We start from the raw sequence: 19,765 nt of genomic DNA, 5'->3' as shown, positions 1-19,765 counted from the left end.
GCACTTAATTACCTTCTTAAAGTTAAGTTAAGTTATACTTTATTAATCCCAGCAAGGAAATTTATCCTTTAAATATGATCCATTCTAACTATTTCAGGGCAATGGGCGCCAACTCTAGCTCTGAGGCCATTGCCTTGGCAGGAGACGATGTGTGCATGAGTGTGTGAGTGCAGATACGAGCTTATGTCATGTGTCTCTACACACTAACATGTACTGCCTGGCACATGTGTGTGTGTGGGTGGGTGGATGGGTGGGTGCGCAGGGTGCCTCATCCAGTCTGGTGGTGAAGTTCGCCGACACGGATAAGGAGCGCACCATCCGCCGCATGCAGCAGATGGCTGGTCAGATGGGCATCTTCAACCCAATGGCCCTGCAGTTTGGAGCCTACGGAGCCTACGCTCAGGCAAGACGCCCCACACAAATGATTTTTTTTTAAATTTATCCACAGTTATTTATTCAATGAACCACAGATATTAAACAGAGTGCTCAAACCTAACTCATATATGAATCTGTAAGAGCAAAAAACATGAGCCTTCATTTAGGAATGCCGTATTTCCAGAAGACATGATGTAAAATGTAATCTCTGTTTTCTGCCTTTACACTGCTCCTCATTTTCCTTTGTGCAGGTGCAGCAGCAGGCGGCGTTGATGGCATCCGTAGGCCAGGGAGGCTACCTCAGTCCAATGGCGGCCTTTGCTGCTGCCCAGATGCAGCACATGGCCACCATCAATGGACTCCCAGGAGCACCGCTGACCCCAACGTCAGGTAACAGTGATGAAAGGACCATACTTGCTTTTTAGGTATTTCCGTATATCCATTTTACAAACTACATTCTGTGTACTTCCTGTCAACTCTACAGTAATGTTACTTTCTCACCTTAATCACCTTGCAGTGCTTTTTCATTCTTGTGTTACTACTTCAAATGTATAAATGTCAACGTATCCCCACAACATAATGTACTCTACATTTGCATCAGACAACAATCTCTAAAGAAAAGAGTGAAAATTCTATCACTTCTAAATTAGAGGCTAGAAAATTCGATAGAGAAAAATCAAATCTCAAAAAGTATGAGATGCTTTTGAAAACAGTGGTAGCAGCAGAGTAATAACGACTACAAGCAGCATGTTCCTTTAAGGCCTTACTGTAGCACTGCAGTGAAAAAGTTCAGTAGTCAGGAACAAAGTGCACTAGATTTGAATGGGCATATTTCCATACAGAATCTATACTGCAAATGTTTCTAGGTGCATTGAAGGGGTGAAAATGAACATAACGCATTGTGGCTGAGCATGCAACCATCTGAGACAAATACGTAATTGTACCCATAAGATACCATCAATACAGTATTCACTATTCTTATACAATATGTCTAGATCTAATGGCTGTTGTGTCATAGCAAGAGCCACACTGGGACAAGAAATCAGCCCTGACATTTAGTGTCTTCAACAGCCCACTGGACCGGCCCCTCTGACATTTCCAAGAGTTACTAGGTGGCCAGTCAAAGTAAAACTTCTCCATAATGTCTCAGGAAAAAAAAAAAAAAAAACGATGGAGAGCTCACTGTTTCTCTGTGTCTTTGCCCTGTGGCTGCAGGTGGCAGTACTCCTCCAGGCATCAGCGCACCCACAGTGACCAGCATCCCCTCTCCCATTAGTGTAAATGGTTTTACTGGCATGCCGCCCCCCCAGGCAAATGGGCAGCCTCCTGCAGAGGCTGTTTTCACCAACGGGATACACCATTACCCTGGTAAGTCTGATCAATTCTCAGGCACGTATGCTCAAAACTCACAAAATAACTCAGAGATACAGAAAAATATAACAAATAATGCAGCGTACATTATGAATACACTGTTTGTTATGTTAAACCATGACTTAGCTTAAATCCTTGTAGACACTCTGCAGTAAACACATTGAGTGTAATGGGAAAGCGTGCATGCTGCTGGCTCACAGGCGTGAATAGCCTTGAAGCATGTTCAGGAGGCCGAGGCCAGGCGAACGTAGCCCACAGACAGACAGCATGTCGAGGAGATGAGTGTTTGGCAAAGGTGCTTATGGGCTGCTGGAGCCTAAGTATGCGCTTGTGTCATGAGCCGTGGCTAGTACCTCATTGGTTTTTTGTCTGTGAAGAGGTGGAAGAAGAAAAATCTGTCCTTTTTTTTTTTTGCACTCTTGTCTCTCCAGTGTTACAGGAGGTGGTTTTTAGAGAGGACTCGGAGAAAAACGGCTTGGGCGTGGCTCCGCGGAGTTGTTTTGGGGTTCAGGGTGGCTGCTTCCTCTCCTCTCTCTCTGAAGGTAGCGCTCCCTCTCCTCCTCCTCCTCCTCCTCCTCCTCCTCCTCCTCCTCCTCCTCCTCCTCCTCCTCCCCATCCTCTTCCCCCACCTTATCTCACTTCCCCATGGGCTCAAATAAGGGTCAATAAGATTTTGAGCTTGTGAAATAATGTTCAGAAATAACTTCAAAGCCTCTGTTTTTATATAACCCTTTGTAAACCTGTGAAAAAACTGCATGAGAAACTCATGGTTTTGAAGGTTAAAGACCACATCAACATAATTTAAGTTGTAGATTCAAAGCAGAAAACTGCTGTTGTTGTGTCACAAGCCCCACACTCTAACTTCTGTGTCCCACACTAAGTGATGTTGAACTTTGACGTGCACATACACACATTTATTCTGTAAGTTGCCTGATTTTACAGCCATTAGCACATAACTTAAAGCTGTAGTAGACAATTTGAACATACACACACACACATACCCTCTTTCTCTCTGCCTCAAATCACTCTGCTAAGCTCCTCCCACTAAATGCTGGGTAAAAAGTGCTGGGCAAAAAGTGGAACCTCAAGGTTGTCAACTGTTGTAACTGACCAGCAAACTAACACATGTTCTACTCTCTAGTTATGTCTGTGCTGAGTTTAATGGGTTAACCTACGAAACAAACACCCAAACAACAGAAAACACTGCAAAACTTACAGCTTCTGAGTTTGAAGTGTGGTCACAAATGGCTGGTATTGACCCATTCTTGAGCTTGAAACTGTTACTGGCCCTCGTATTGCTTTTCAAAATTTTTAATTTAATACATACACAAGTGTAAAACACCAAGCCGAGCCTCATCAAAAGAAGAAAAAACATGAACTTGCAGTTGCTCGCCATTCCCTGCGGTGTTTCAGAATCGCAGTTATTGTGGCCATCCTAGAAATCAGATTGCCAACTGCAGGTTTAAATGTTATGTTCATGTGTAATTAAAGTGACACATGTGTGGGAACTTTGAATATTGTTTTTTTTACACAGTTATTTTTATCTGTATTCAAATGTTCACAGGAGAAGTTCTTTTCACTTTGAATCTTTGTTTAACCTCACACAAATTTGATTTAGACGTTCACACATTTTTTCCTACAACCACAGATCTTTTCTATACATTCAGAAACTCAGTTTTCAACAGGTTCACAAAGGTTTTAGAATTATTTCTGAACATGATTTTTCAAGCTTAAAATGCCTTAAGCTGTATTTGAACCCACACTTCTCTCCTTTCTTCTGGCTATCTGAACTTTTTTCCAGTGTTAGTCCACAGTGTGTTCAGTGTTTCTTTGGTTTTTGGTGATATTAGTGGAGTTATTGGTGTGTGTGTGTGTGTATTATGTGTGTGTGTTTTCTCACCGGTGTACTTGCATGTACTATGTGTACAGATGGGTAGTTATCCAGGGTGGCACAGCATCTGTGGTAGTTCCAAGTGTGTTTATAATAGGGGAACTTTTTCAGATTGTCAGGGAACAGATTAGTTTATAATATGTGCAAGTTTAAGATACATTTTTTCCTTTCCTGTGGTGATAGTGAAGCCATGTGTTGTTGTTGTTTTTTTTGTTGTTGTTGTTGTTTGTTTGTTTATTTGTTTGAACTGTGGTCCTTCATAGTTTTACTTTTCTGCTTTTCTGGAGGAAAAATAGCTAGTTTTGAACTACTTTAGGGGGAAATAAAGTCCAGAATAAGAGAGCGAGATTCAGAATTCAGTTCCTCACACACCAAAAGCGAAGCGAGTTGACACCTTGCTGTTCGGCTCTCTAACCTTTCTGCTTTTCTTCTCCTGTCTGTTCTTCTCTCCATCGCCTCTCGTTCCATCCCTCCTCCCTCTCACCCTTGTTATATATTACTCTCGCCTTCCTCCGTGCCCTCTCCTCCATCTACATTCTACCTCCGTCTCTCTCTCTCTCTCTCTCTCTCTCTCTGCCTCATCTCTCTGCCCCTACACACACACACACACACACACACACACACACACACCTCCATCCATCCATGCTCCCCTTTACCACCTCCTTCTCCTCCTTCTTCTCCTGTGTCTCTGGTGGAGCAGCTCAAAGTCCCACTGCAGCTGATCCTCTTCAGCAGGCTTACACAGGAGTCCAGCAGTATGCAGGTCTGTCTGTCACTCTCACAGCACCATTCATCTGTGTGTGTGTGTGTGTGTGTGTGTGTGTGTGTGTGTGTGTGTGTGTGTGTGTGTGTGTGTGTGTGTGTGTGTGTGTGCGTGTGTGTGTGTGCTCTATGACTTGGTTGTACCAACAAAGCAACTGAAAAACAAAGCAATTTAATCAGCAGAACTAAGTTTAAAATCAGTAAATCCAGTTTAGTAATGTAAACCAAAATTAAATGGAGATTTTAGGAATTAAATTAAAAATTAAAGTGCTATAGTTTGTTAGCTAACTGAAAAGTTACACTGTTTGCTAACAAGCTAAAAAGTTTTTTTAACGTATACCTCTGTTTCCTATCTAGCTAAAAAGTTTTTTTTTTGTTTGTTTGTTTTTTAAAGGTTAGGCCTACATTTTTTGCCAGCTAGCTAAGAAGTTTGGAAAAAGCATATTTTTTGCAGGCTAGTTAAGAACTTTAAAAAAATCAGATTGTTTTATAGCTAACTAAAAAAAAAGTGACAACACATTATATTGTTTGCTAGTCAGCTAAAATATTAATAAAGTTGCTAACAAAAAAGTAAAATTAAAATGTTATTGTAACTAGCTAAAAGGTTAACTACATTATATTATATATTATAACATTATATTGATTGTTAGCTAGTTATAAAGTGAAATAGCTTGCTCATGATGGCTCAGCATAAAAGTTGTGATATTGCTTCTTTTGAGGAAAACTTGGCTTAATTATCATCTGGAGTGAAATAAAGAAGAGACGCATCATAAAACTAAACTGGATTGAGTCTGCCCCTTAATTTTCTTCGAGGAACTTGATTATTTTGCTTCATCCATCCCAAAAAGGGCAGCTATTCTTAAAGTTAAACCTCCTCAAGTGTATGTTTTAAGGTTATACTGGATCATATTTTAAATTGAGTTTTGGTGCAACAGAATTAAATTTAATCTAGGCTTAGAGTAAAAACTAAACTGAGGTTTAAAGAGAAGTTAAAATTTAATCTTTCTTAATTTTAAACTAATTTAAAAGTTTGGTGCAACATAATTTACAGTTAAACCATGATTTAGTCAGGTTTAAAAATTAATCTTTGTTGCTGCAACCCAGCCTGTGTATGTGAGAGAGAGAGAGAGAGAGAGAGAGAGAGAGAGAGACAGAAAAAGAGAGAGAGAAAGAGGATGAAAGAGAGAAAAGATTCCTTTGTTTGAATTTGAATTTTGATCATGTAACATTAAGTGTTTCAGTCTCACTACATCAATTTATTCTCTCTGTTGTGTTCAGTGTGTGTGTGCAACACGTACACTCTATTGTCTGTTATCTGATCGATTGCCTGCTGTGTCCCTGCATATATCACACTGTTTGTATGTATCCTAGTGTGTGTGTGTGTGTGTGTGTGTGTGTGTGTGTGTGTGCGTGCGTGTGTGTGTGTGTGTGTGTGTGTGTGTGCGCGCGCGCTCTAGTCATGAGTGTTATCTGATCCGCGCTCGGTGTGTGTGTGTGTCTCAGCAGCCTACCCCGCTGCATACGGCCAGATCAGCCAAGCCTTCCCCCATCCTCCACCCATCATTCCACAGCAGCAACGAGAAGGTAATACACACACACACACACACACACACACACACACACACACACACACACACACTTCATAACACACCATTCACTCTTACATATTCATACATGCTGCAGACATTTACTCTTATTTACTTTTCTGTTCATCTTTAATCCGCTTGCCAATACAGTCCTGGAATAAACACCCACGTTTAAAAATATCCAGGCAATTCACAATCCTCACTTTGTTTTCAGGCATGATTCCACCTCTTGTCAGTTTGTCAAAAAGCTAAATTCTCACACACACACTGACACAGAGTATATTACACACCATATCAGTCTGGATTGATTAGAGAAGACTGACCAGCTTGAACTCTCATTTTTCATCCTTTCAAACCAGTCCAAGGGAGAAGATTAAATTATACAGCAAAATGAAAAAGAATATTTAGAGTGCCAGATTATGATTTGCCGCCTGTGGGGCGACTAACTTAACTACCATTACTGAGCGTTTCAAACTGAGCTGTAAACCTGCTCATGAACCCAGTGACCCCCAGGTTCGGTTAGGACAGCCATGCTCGGGACCTGACTGCCCTCTTGTGGAGGATACGCCAAACAATGCAGATCATTTAACAGCTGTGGCATCCCAGAGGCTGCCGTTTAAGCATTTAGTAGTCGTTTCACTGGGGATCCCTGAAAGCTGTGGATGCAGAACCTGAGTTTTCCATTACAGCAGAAACTGTCAAACCACCTGAGCACCCAAAATTATTGCCAACTAACGACTGCATGCTGAGATAAACTGCTTTGTGACTCAAATACCAAACTTGATTTCACCTTGATTAATATTAAGGAAATATATTTCAAGCTAGATAATCACAGCACACAGTCTTCCTCTGTTTTTATCAGTTGTTAATGTCATTCTTTTGTAAATACCTCTTGCTCTTCTAATTCATGCTGACTTCCATATTAGGAGATATTTCTATGCATTTTCATATGACTCACTGACATAAGGCTATGAATGCTTGTTGATATATTCACAAGTGTGAGCCCCGTTCAACACAGTTTTTTGGGCCCTCCCTACTTTTCCAGCCTGTGCTGAATGAGTTTCTAATTAGAGGAGGTTATATAAGAGAATGTCTCTGTTCTGTTTGACTTTGAAAAAGATGCATCTGGCATCAAAACGTACATCACTGAATAAAGTTTGTTGCCTTCGGTCTGTGTGCTCCAGAATACTTTGGACTAATCTAAACTAAAGTCTTTTCTCTTACGTCAGTCCACAAAGTATTTTCATAACCTAAGTAATTTTCTTTAACATTAAATAAGAAAAAAACATCATTAACCATTATTATTAAGAGTTTATTTATCAAGTACATTAGTGGGTCTACAATTGCATGTAAGTGCTTGTTTTGTTGAGTGAAATTTCACAAAATTGAGAGGAGAGAAAGTGATCTCATGTTGTAAATCTGGTGATACATGCCCGTGCTTCATCAGCAAACACTACAAATCACCCATCACACTTTTCTAAAGCCTAACGTGATGTCGTCAAATGTATTGTTTTCTCTCAAAAATCAAAAGATACTCACTTTGCCATCACATAAGACAAAGAAAAGCAGAGAATCTCATTTTGAGAACAAAGGTGGCATTTGGCATCTTTGCTTATCAATTATCAAATAGTTGAAGATTCATTTTCTGTTGATAAAATGAATCCTCATCCCCTAGCAGCAGAGGCAGTGTACATTTTTTCACCTTTTTAAAAATTTAGTCTTAGTCTTAATCAAACAATGTTGTTATTTTTTTTAATCATATTATCATATTTAATTTTGTCAAGTCTCAGTTTGCCAAGTTTAGTCTTATCTTAGTCAGTGAAACCTGTTCACTTTCACCTTTTTTGTCATCAGATTACACTGAACATTTCAATCTAGTTAAAATCAAAGATTAATTTAGTTTAGTTTAATGTATTTCACATATGTATCATTATAAGATGCTGCATTATGTTAATCTGCTTCATTTTCTTTGTGTCTCTTCAGGTTTGTATCTTTCGAGCTATTTTACAACCAGATTACCCTCCCTCTGATAATGCAAGGCATTTGTTTAGCATTAAAAATACAGAATAGAAAAAGAGAGAACAGAGCTGTTCACGGGTCAACTAAAGAAACCAGGCCCCCCCCCCCCCCCCAATTTAAACGTGACAAATTGCCTTCTGTGCATGATGCACAAAAAAAAAACAGTAAGAGGACCAAAAATACAGAAGTATATTTTAAAACAGTTTTAAATTTGGTGGAAAATCTTTGTCCATTTTTTACTCTCCTCTTTTTACTCTATGCCTTCTTTATTTTTTGTTTTCTGTTTTTATTTTCTTCCTGTCGTCTCGGAGTCTCCTCCTGCCGCAGTCAACCTTTCATGCTTCTTTTTCTCTCCTTGTCTCTCTGTCTCTGACCTTTGCCCCTTATCTCCTGTTTTTTTTCTCTCCCCTTCTCTCTCTGTGTCTGTGTGCAGGACCAGAGGGTTGCAACCTGTTCATCTACCACCTCCCTCAGGAGTTTGGGGATGGAGAGCTGATGCAGATGTTCCTGCCTTTCGGTAATGTCATCTCCTCCAAAGTGTTTGTGGATCGGGCGACAAACCAAAGTAAATGCTTTGGTGGGTAAAAATGACCAAACCAAAAGATTATTGGTTATTTATTCTGATTATTCTTTTTTACTAATCACCTTCTTTACCGCAGTCAACACCCCCCTTTCCTAACCTCTCAACACCCCTCCCTTAAAAGAAAACAAAACAGGAGAATTTCTCTACAGTTGTGCAAAAGCTGGTTGTTACTAAAAAGAAAGAATAGAGAATGAGTGTGTCCGCATTTTTCTATCAATCTTTAAATCTGTTTTCTTTTGAAGCACTGACTAATGTCTTATTTTGATAAATATTTCAGTGATATATTGCATTTAGAACTGTTATAAAGAAAAGCTGAGACAATGCAAAATTTCAAGGCAACTTACTGTGATAGATTTTTGAGTTTTGAGACCAACTCAAACTGTTAAACTATTACATTTTCAAAAAGGTTTTGCTGTCCTTTAATATTTAGTTGAGATAGTTTATCTTCTTATCTAGATAAGCTTGAATCTTTGAGGTTTAGAAACTAAAATAAAATGTATTTCAAAAATTAGTCACAGTGAGCTGTGAATTTGATTATTTGGGTGCCTGAAAATTAAATGGTTTAAATTTAAAATATTAAAATATATAATAAAACTCAAAGACTCAAGTTTATCTAAATAAGAAAATTTTCTCAATACAAGATTAATAGTTAGTAAAACGTAAGAATTTGAGTTAGGCTCAATACCCAAAAATCTATTGCCTTGAAATTTTGAGTATTCTCAACTTTTTTTGTTTTAAAGTGTTGTCAGACTGATCATGACAGAAAGAACTCTGTTTTAATGCCACATTTGCACAGTTACATAGTCACTGTGCTCTTTATGACATATACAAATGCTGACTCTCAGTCTGTAACGTACTGTAAGCAAAAGCGACGCATGCTGAGAATATAACAGTCGCTTTAGCATGCAGAGATAGAGAACTGCTGTCTCACTGCCACTGACAGCACAATTTAGCCGAACGTATAATTATGTGGCAAATTATAAATGGATTGTGGAGAATATTTAATGGAGAGTCCGTCAGGTGCAACCTATTTGCAAAGTAGCTTTTGCTCATTAATACAACACAATATTAATGTTGTATTATTCATGTTGCAGTTTGAAGATGCAGGTTTTAATTTGTGATTCGACGCTTTCAAGTGGAAGTTAAAAAGCCGAAACTCAAAAATAGCACAGCCATGTCGATGTTTTGGTTTTACATCCCATCACCAAGTTCATATTGTGATTTTGGTTGCATGCTGCACTCTGTTATAACTGTGATCTATTGTTGTTGTCATACTGTATGTTAGATATAATATTAATTCTCATGAAGTGCTGTATTATGCAGCTGTATTTGTTATATTAATGCTTACTACTAGTGGTGCTCTTTTTTTGTGGATGTTAAAGGGACATTTCACCCCAAAATCAAAAATACATATTTTCCTCATACCTGTATAGCTGTTTATCCATCAAAGTAGTTTTGGTGTGAGTTGCAGAGTTTTGGAGATATGAGCTGTAGATAGGGCTGAAACTTCACTACTTCTATGGTGCCGAGCAAATTGCCTCAACACGATCACTTATTGAAAAATGCCTTGTCATTCGATACCAAATTTAAATTCCCAGGAAGTAATCATCAGCATCAGTGAGCAATTAAGCACGTAGCATGTTTGTACCAAGATTTAATAAGCTGGTGACTGCCTTTTTGACGTTACACATCATAAAGGCTTGCAGGAAAAAACATGTTGCACTCAAAGACAGGGATCATTGTTTTGTTTTGTTTTTTACCACCCAGTCCTTGAAACAGCTTTTTTCCTCTAAAGTGAGTGATTTTACCATAATGTATAATGTAATTTTCTTTTTGTTACAATGGATTTGTTATTGAAAAAAATATCGTTCAGGAACTGGTATTAAAGCCAAGGTATTGGCAACAGTATCTGAAATTTTTTGAATGATACCCAGAGCAAGCTGTAGAAATGTCTTCCTTTTCTCCAGTGTAATGGGACTAAATGGCACTCGGCTTGTGGTGCTCAAAGCACCAAAGAAAAATACATTTGAAAAATTCAACAGCAGTTTCTCTTTCCAGAAATTATGACTCGGTTACTCGAGATAATCCATAGACCTTTTTGTGAGCAGTTTCATGTAGGAACTGCTTTCTTTTTGCAGTATAATCAGCTGGATCAACTGAAACCACTCAAACAAGATCTGTGGGTTACCTTGAAGAACAGGGTCACAGTTACTGGAGACACTGGTGCTTTTCAATGCTTTGAGGACCACAAGCTGAGTTTCATTATATTGGAGAGAAGGCCGATATCTCAGAAACTTGATGGATAAATAGCATTACATGTAGGAGGGAACGTATATTTTTGATTTTGGGGTTAACAGTCCCTTTAATTGTGTTTAGTTTTATGTACAGATGAGACATTTTTTTTAATCATTTTTACCATTATCATTATTATTAGTAGTAGTAGTAATAGTAGTATCATTATTATTATTAAACATACATGTAAAAGACTGCTTCATGTTATTTAACTCATGTTCATTACTCATTCTTCAGTAACCACGAACCGTCCTTGCCTCTTTGTCTAACCACATCCCTCTTCCTCTCACCCTTTCGGCCTTTCCCCCAGGGTTTGTGAGCTTTGACAACCCAGGCAGTGCCCAGGCTGCCATCCAATCAATGAACGGCTTCCAGATTGGCATGAAAAGACTCAAGGTGCAGCTGAAGAGGCCAAAAGACGCCAACCGCCCCTACTAGTCCCCGCCCCAGCCAGCCGCCGCCACCCTGGCGGCCGGGGCAGCCGTCGCACACAGGGACAAGACAGGTCAGACATCGATTTGACTGGAAACATTTGCTGTCCCTTTGGCTTGATAGGTGATTAACTAAAGCAATGCATCTACAACCAGTGCAGATTATATTGACAAACGCTGAAATGGCAAGTCCATTTATGGCAGCGCCTGATGTCGTCTCAGTAACCTTTTATAAATGTCATAAAACATTTGCAGATGCCTAATAACTAGCTGATCATCTGCAAATTGCTTGTAAAGAATAGTGATGAAGTTTTACCCCTTTGTTGATAGTTCAAGTGTGCATTTGTAAATGTTAATTCCACCATTTATTATGACTCACTTTCAGTAATCTCTAGAGTTTGACGACTGACAGTATATTCAGAATAAAACATTTTAAAGTTATTATATTATTACCATCAGTGTTATGAAAGTCTATGCCCTCTGCCATGCCACTGATATAAATATTCTAGTCAGTTTTCATGGCTGGTTGAAACAAACAGAGCTGCACAGCAGAGGCATTTACTTACATGTAGCCTCCTCTATTTGTATAACAGCTTTACAGTAAGTGACCCTGTATGTTACCCTGTAGGTAAAAGATAATTGGTAAATGGTTCAGTGTGTTGCACGGGCAAGGAATTGCTTCCAAGGGAGAGGCATTTATTACCCCTCAGGCGGGTAATTGTGCTGTTCCTCTTTGTCTCCTCCCTTCATCTGTGTGATGGAGAGTTTAGGCTGTGTCGTTCATTCACCACTGATGACTTCATTCAAGGGCAACTCATCACCTACTCACAAACTAACTGAACCGTACCAGACGGTGTCCCGAGGCAAATCATCGCAGGAAGAATAGTGCAATCTCATATGAATGTGTCACAAAATATCTGGCACCCATTACTTTTGATGTATAAAAACATTTTCAACAGAATGCCAGAGAAAACATCTCTTTTTGATTTCTTTTTCTTTTTGTCGGAGATTGACAGTTATTACAGTGTTTGAAATATCAACTGATAAACAACCATACTGCTTTTTTTGCATTTGCATTCCCACTTTGACTATTATGTCCAGATATATAATATTTGCACTATTATGGTACAGAGCTATCAGACTGATGGGTCCATATTCAAACAGCAAGCTTGAATAGTACTTAGCTTCTAATGACACATGAGGGTTAAGGTGTGTCCTGATTAAGAGCCCTTCATCATTTTAAAAACAAGATTAAACTGTTTGATTTAAATAAAAAAACAAAACTTAATTGTTTATCACATAGGAGATTACAACAGCGTCACTGCCAGGAAGCTAAATTAATTCACTGCAGGGTGAGCACTGATTTGTTTTCAAAATCGTCTAAGCAAAATTATCTCTGTTTATCCATACCAGAACTCAGAGTCTTAGTGCCGGCAAAGATGCTTTATAGAGGCAGGTGTCTTATAAATATGTTCCACTGCTCACCAGTACAGCAGGACGCATAAGGAATTATATTATGGCAACTTTCAACACAGTGACTGCAAAAGTATAAAAAAAACCCCAAAAACAAATTAAAGACAAATATTTTCCCCATTAATTTTTCTTTTTTAAGTCAGTTTTTTAATGTAATGTAGAAATGCTGTGTCTTATGTAATAAATGTTTGTACATGTTTTGTCCCAGAAGGACTAGCTGTCTCTTTGAATTGTCTAATCCAAGATATCTGAGTAAATAAACAAATGAACAAAAAAAACTAGGCATACAATTTGAGCAAATAATTGTTTGACACAACTCTTTTCAACACACAACTGCCAGTATCACGTGTAAGTTTAGAAAGAACTTAGCTAGCTACAAACTAACGAGACTATATGTCTACAGCTATGCTAGCAGCTCTGTGAGGCTGTACTTATGCTAACACTTATGCTAACACGCTTACAATTACAATGCTAACATGCTGATATAGCACCTCAGGTACAATGTTTATAATAGAGATATATATGTAGACACTGTATTGGCTGTTTTGGCCCTTTGCTGCGATATGTCAACATCACCGCCATATTGGACCGGTCAAGACGGACGATGTTGTCAACATGATTTACCATGTTAGTTTAGAGTGTTAGCATGCTAACAACAACTAATTAGCACACAACACAAAGTACAACTGAGACTGGTGGGAATGTCATTAGTTTTCATTGTTATCCTGTGAAATTTGATGATTTTGAATTTTCTGATAACTCTGAAGGAAACTGAAGGTTTGGAGGCAATTCTGCTATTTCTTAAGCCAAACAAACTTTTTACAAAGCAACAAGGCTTTCAGCCACAAGGCTGAAAACATGGTCCTTGAAAGCAGACATTTTGGAGATTAATTGTTTAAATACAATTTAGATGGTTATGTCTGTACATGGCAATCCATTCAGTAGTTGTCTAAACAGCATCATTGATTCTTTGAGGTTTACCAGAGTCATTGGGATTCATTCACTGGGTACCATGAATATCGAAAACAAATTTCATGGCAATCCATGGAGAAATTAAGATATTTCACCAAAATCTAAAACTGTCAACCTCATGGTGGCACCAGAGGAAGTGTCATGTTATTCTCAAAGTCGGTAGGATTTATCCCCTTGGGACCATGAACATCTGTACAGCATTTGAAGGCAATTGAGCTTATCAATCAGTCATGACGAAGGTGGTGTACTGACTGACCAATTCCACCCCTGGAGCCACGTGGCTAGATGACATTTTAATGTTCTCGAAACACCAACTTTTTAGTTATTTTCCCCCCCATACATTACTTGACTCAAGCTGTTTCTATTTTCTCTCTGCTTTTCAGGTTTTGTTCAGCTGAATCATATGTTGACTTCTTGCTACCCGCCACTGAGTGCAAACTCAACATCTGGACCACTGAGGCTGCTTCAGAAACAGAGGAGAGAGAGAGAGAGAGTGATGACCGAGTCAAGGACACCTCCTTTTGGATGTACTAAAACTTTGGAACTCAGAGAGAATTTGTACCAGCCTGGTTAGCCCCAGGACCTTTTTCTTCTGCACACATATACACACCTCTTTCCCCACAAAACCCTGCTTGAATGACAGCTACCTTTTCTGGACCACAAAAAAAACTTTTACTTGAACAAGGAGAAAAAAAGTAAAAGAAACTTTGTCAAACCTACTTACAATGACCAACCCCGCAGAACTCTTAAAGGGAATCTGGATGTCAAAAGTCCAACAAGAACAAACCTTTTTAAAAACTGAATAGAGGATTGCCGTAGGAGATCTTTCTGTAAGATGGTTTGAGTTTGGGGCAATTGACTTTTGAAGACCAATTTATGAGACTTGAAACAAGAAAGGACAAGAAATTCTCGGAGAGAGAACTTAAGTAGGGAATGTGATATTTTCAGGACACAAATTGGCTTCGATTTGGGATGGCCATCTTTAGCTCGGAGTGCCTGTCCGTTTCCAGGGGATACCGTTGCCAAGGAGAGCCATAGCAACGGTCTCCAGGGAGTCTTACCTGTCATTCCTTAGTTGTTTTAGGGACCAAAAGACCAAACATTTTTATTGCTGAGGACTTGTAGCTCTAATATACTCGGACCACTGCATCTCTGTCAGTCAGTGTTAACTGGTTGTGGAGTTGCACTTAAAAGAAGTGTACATTTCGAATATATACAACACATGTATATATACATATATATTGCTGATATGCTTTTTGAATACAGGCAAAACTATTTCAGATGACCAAATGGGGTCTCTCACTTCGCTAGTTTACAATTACTCAAAATGTTTATTTTTTTCTCTTCTCATTTTGTCTTGGGAGGGATGGCGAGTGCATGGGAGGGGCTGCTCCGTATCACAGCCTTATCTTTTTTAACTTGACATCCTAACCTCATAGATAGAATAACATCAGAAACGTTTGAAATATATGAACTTGTTTATATTTGCAGTACATATATATGTATAACAAGCATTCAAGCAAATGTATTCATATATACAGTATATATGGATAAATAGATATTAATCACAAACAAATATATGTATTTATATGCACATATTTTATATATGTGTGTCTGTATATAGAACGGCTACTGACTATGTTGAGCTGTAATTTTTTGTAGATTTTAGCTGGAGTTTGAAACATTGCTCTGCTTGGGAAGAATCGCAAATCTGGCAGCTCCCAAAACTGCAGGCATTCCTATCTCTGATTACCTATATGCTGACACACAATATATTGCTAAAAGATACATGTGTGAGAATACACATATGGTGTAAATATTATCTGAAAAATGCAAAAAGCCACATCTCAGTAGCAGGCTTTAAGAGAATCAGGCTAAATGATTTTAGAGGAAAAGGACAATTATCTTCGACTCTATTCCAAACATATCTTTTGAGCTTACACACACACACACACAAACACACACGCACACACACACACAAATATACAAACACATACACAAACTTCTCTTTGAAACTTGAACCAAAATGAAAACGTCTCACAACCCTTGCTCTCTTTTGCATTCAGTAAAGTGCATGTAGCGTATGGGCTGTCACCATGTCAAGGTGTGCCTTGTCACCTGCAGAATCTGCCATCAAGCACTGTGCTCTCAGAAAACAAAGAAAAAAAAACTAAACACACACTACTGCAAGCAGCCAACGCGCTATTATGATGTCAAAACTACAGCCAGATCCATATCATTTCTCAGCCGTGTAGAGAGCTTCAGTGCATGTCCAGTATAACAAAACGTCCGACCGCCGTCGGTCCATCAAATGTCTTTGGAAAAAAAAAAAAAACATTTAGAAATAATGTAGACTCATGCGGTTACACTTCAGATAAAAGCGGGCATTAGGTAACCTGTTACCACAGGTACTAACTATCAAAGCTGTGTGCAGGGCACCTGTGACTACGTTCCACTGGTTGGAGTCAAAACTAGGGTAAAGTTCAGGGTTACGACTGACATGATGTGGCTTGAAAAGAGATTGAGCTTATTGGACCTGACATTAGGCTTTAATGGTTATGAAGGTGATGTAACTTTGATGAATACAGTATAATTAGAGAGCTGGCTTCCCGCTGAACTGAATACGGGAGGTTTTATGTACTTTCCTATCCAGCAGTTAATGTGTGGATCTCTGCTGGTGATACTTGACATGAAGCATATCCTTTAGAAGATGTTATATTGCCTTATGCTATACGTCCTCATACAATTAAATCTAAACATAAAAGCATAATGAAACTGTAAAGTGAAGCAATAAGTGTGAAAAGCCATTTACCCATTACAACTGCTGTACCACCGAGGCTGGTTTCATATTGCTTTAGCATACAGTTTCTCATAATAACAGCTACAAAAATGGTATGAACACCTACAATATACCTGCAAAAGGTCAACAGACTTGGATTTATTGGATCCTGCATTCAACACATATTCAGCTGGTGGAGATTACTCAATGAATATTTATATATATGAATATTTATAAGGCTATATGACACTTTGGAAGACAATGCTTCCTGTTGGGTGCTGTTACTAGTTTTTCCTATAAACTGCTCATTATGCCGTTTCCCTAGTGTCTGTGTCTAACCTTTTTAGCAGATTGAATAATTTAACATTTACCTTCCAAATCCAGTGAGGCTAAAAGACGCCACTACGCATCCCAGGACGCCGCTGTTTGTGTGTGTGTGTACCACATAACAATGCCACAAGCATGGCGTACAGTGCAAAACCGGATGACCACCATGCTCTGGCAGTATCTGTGGTTGGTTAGTACATCCACCTGAGCTGTCTTTGAGCCAACAGTAACAACTGAAGCTAAATGTCATTTGTCTGGTATCCCTGATCGCCACACTGTGTGCCCTCTTTGACTGCCCCACACTGCTCGGAGAAAATTGGAAAAAGGTGTCAACACGGTCTGCGCTTTTCTAATGGTTTGTTTGAGCAATCACTCATGTCTTTCACCTAGCCCATGTTTCCATGTTAAGTGAAATAAGGGAGAGGAAGCAGGACGACAAGAACCAGAGTGCCAAGCACCTCTTCTTCATTTGCTCCAACTTTTAAGCTGCAAGTTTACATGAGAAAAGTAAAACAAAGTATAAGTGGTTCAAAAACAACAAGAAACAGAGCAGAAGTTTGAATATAAATATATATATAAATATATACATAAACCAATGAATATACTGTAAATTGTTTCTTTTTTTGCTCTGTTTTCCTCTGTACATAGGTTTGCATATTTTATAGGACTTTTACTTCTATCTACAAGGACTGGATAAAGTACTTTAAATACTTAAAAAAAAAAAATATATGAATGAAAACATGATAATGCTCAATAAAACCAGGTACAAAAAAAATAGTCGCTAGGATACGGTACAAACTGTAGGACCTGACCAAGGCATTTATCCAGAATACAGTCAGGGAGAGCATTGACCTCAGTTAGAGCTTAGACACACATTGACCTATTTTATAAAAAAAAAAAATACTTTGATGGGTTCTATTCATTTATCTATTTGTTTAGATATTTATTTATAAGTCATGTCTGAGATAATATGCATGCTTTCATGGCATTATTTTTCTATGAGTTGGTACGTGACCAAATAGTTTTTATATGACATGCATGGGCCACTGTTGTGGTCCACAGATGATCATTGTTCCTGTCTGCAGGACCATGCCTTCAGCACTTCTTTGATGATGGAGAAAAAAAAAATGCTCCTATTGACCAAGTGATGTCAAAGACAGATTTTAATCATTTATTTATGTGTTTATTTATTTATTTATTTGCATTTCTGTATTTATTTATTTGTGCTGTTTGATTCAAGATCTGAGCTCTTATTATTGCCACTGATCTGTTTACTTGTAAGTGCTACTTTGTACCACCGCATCACATTATACCACTTTCTATTGGCAAACTCTGAATTTAACAACTTCAAAGACTGATTTTACATTTTCCTCTTGATGATCAGCTATTCTAAACAATGCAGTACAATACTAAAGCCTTATGTATATTTGTAATTATAAATTCATACTCTTCTGTTCCGACATTAGATTTGTTAGAAGATTGTTAAAAAGATGCCAATTAGAACATTCCTATTTCATTTTGAGTACCATTAACTTCCATTCTGAAACCTTCTGACAAAATGAAAAACACTCCCTCATAAACCAACTGTTCAATCAGATCTGTAATCACAACAGAAGAAATGCCTTGAGGTCACTACAAGTTGCTGCTAATACGTAAGGAGCTAAAGCTCAGATGAATTGCTAATCATTGATTAACTGCTTGCTGTTTTAAATCTTTATTCCCCTCCTCCTGTTTTTTTCCCCATCCTGTTTTCTATTGTTTGACAGAGCTCTGATCTTGTTCAACTGATGTGTTCTACCAAGAGCAAAATTCAATGAAAACTGCACTATCTCATCAAAAGATATTGAGTTACTATCATTTTTTCAGTGCTGTTATCAGTGGTTTTATTTCTAAAGCTCAGTAGTGTTGCTAGTATCTCATTTTCCTTCATATGGTTTTCAAAGTATTCTGGAAATCTATTTCCCAATTTCAGCACATATGGAGGGTGGGGAAATGAATGTTGCATATTAAGCTTTGCCAGGTTCCTGATGAGCTCAGCTTCTGATTGGGCAGTGCGCTTTAGGCTCCCGCCCCCCCGTCTCTCCAGACTGCAGCATTCTCTGGTCCCCTGAACTCTTTTTTTGTAATTTTAAATGAATGATGCGTCTCAGCTTAGCCCAATAATAAAGCACAGTCTAGAATAAAGTGTCCTGTGTTGTGTCATAATTATTGACAACTTATCAATACCAGATTAGCCACATATATGTCCCCATTTGTCAGATGCATCCATCAACAGTTCATCTCAAAATCACATCGATCTGATGTTGGGTATGAACAAGCCACTATACAATGGTAGTTGTCCTCATCTTCATCATTCATTTTAGTTATAATAATAGTCAAACTAACAGATTCTTGGTGTACAACTGTGTATCATCAGGTTAATTTCACATTAGTCAGAATTTCTAAAGGTTCCAACAATTTCAATTTAAGACTTTATAAGATTTTCTAAGACTATTACAAATGCAATTGAAGACCTATTTCATGTCCATACTGGCAAAAAAGTACAAAAGTTTTAGTAGTGTTTGAATCAGGGAACATGGTTTGAAGCAGCTCACCTGTCTTAAGTGTATTTATATGACTGGTGTTTAGTCCACTAGCTGTCTGTGCTCCAATAAATTCAGACAGAGCTGCCCATTTGTGGGTACTTGGACCATGTTGATTCATTTTATAGTTCTTACAACGTGATCAAGACATTTTTTTCCCCAAAAAACGCATTTAAGAGAGACAGAACATTACCTTTATTAATCCAATTTTTAAGACGTGTCAAAATCATATTTAGGAAATTTTAAGGCCTAGAATTGAGATCAGGATTTTAGACTTTTTAAAGACCCCATGGACACCTTTTCAATGCTGCCAAGGTCCTCA

At 38.3% G+C, this 19,765-nt stretch overlaps 1 protein-coding gene across 4 annotated transcripts in view; it reads left to right on the top strand.

Annotated features, from left to right (window-relative positions):
• celf4 (CUGBP, Elav-like family member 4) overlaps positions 1 to 19,046 on the top strand; it is a 122,894-nt gene extending 103,848 nt beyond the window's left edge. For 2 of the 4 annotated variants that reach the window (XM_084729854.1, XM_084729837.1), the window contains exons 6-14: positions 263 to 403; positions 627 to 765; positions 1,591 to 1,743; positions 2,178 to 2,288; positions 4,338 to 4,400; positions 5,903 to 5,983; positions 8,438 to 8,581; positions 11,190 to 11,384; positions 14,139 to 19,046. In XM_084729854.1, the coding sequence (XP_084585980.1) occupies positions 263 to 403; positions 627 to 765; positions 1,591 to 1,743; positions 2,178 to 2,288; positions 4,338 to 4,400; positions 5,903 to 5,983; positions 8,438 to 8,581; positions 11,190 to 11,317 (960 nt within the window). In that variant the 3' untranslated portion in view covers positions 11,318 to 11,384; positions 14,139 to 19,046. The remainder of the gene's footprint in view (positions 1 to 262; positions 404 to 626; positions 766 to 1,590; positions 1,744 to 2,177; positions 2,289 to 4,337; positions 4,401 to 5,902; positions 5,984 to 8,437; positions 8,582 to 11,189; positions 11,385 to 14,138) is intronic. The other 2 variants (XM_084729863.1, XM_084729845.1) reach the window with 2 other exon arrangements.
• The last annotated feature ends 719 nt before the right edge of the window (positions 19,047 to 19,765 follow it).

This window comes from Lutjanus erythropterus, chromosome 2 (assembly GCF_056507025.1).
Source record: "Lutjanus erythropterus isolate fLutEry1 chromosome 2, fLutEry1.hap2, whole genome shotgun sequence".
Taxonomy (NCBI): domain Eukaryota; kingdom Metazoa; phylum Chordata; class Actinopteri; order Lutjaniformes; family Lutjanidae; genus Lutjanus; species Lutjanus erythropterus.
Note: the sequence above shows the minus strand (reverse complement) of the source record. Positions and strands in the feature narration are given on the sequence as shown.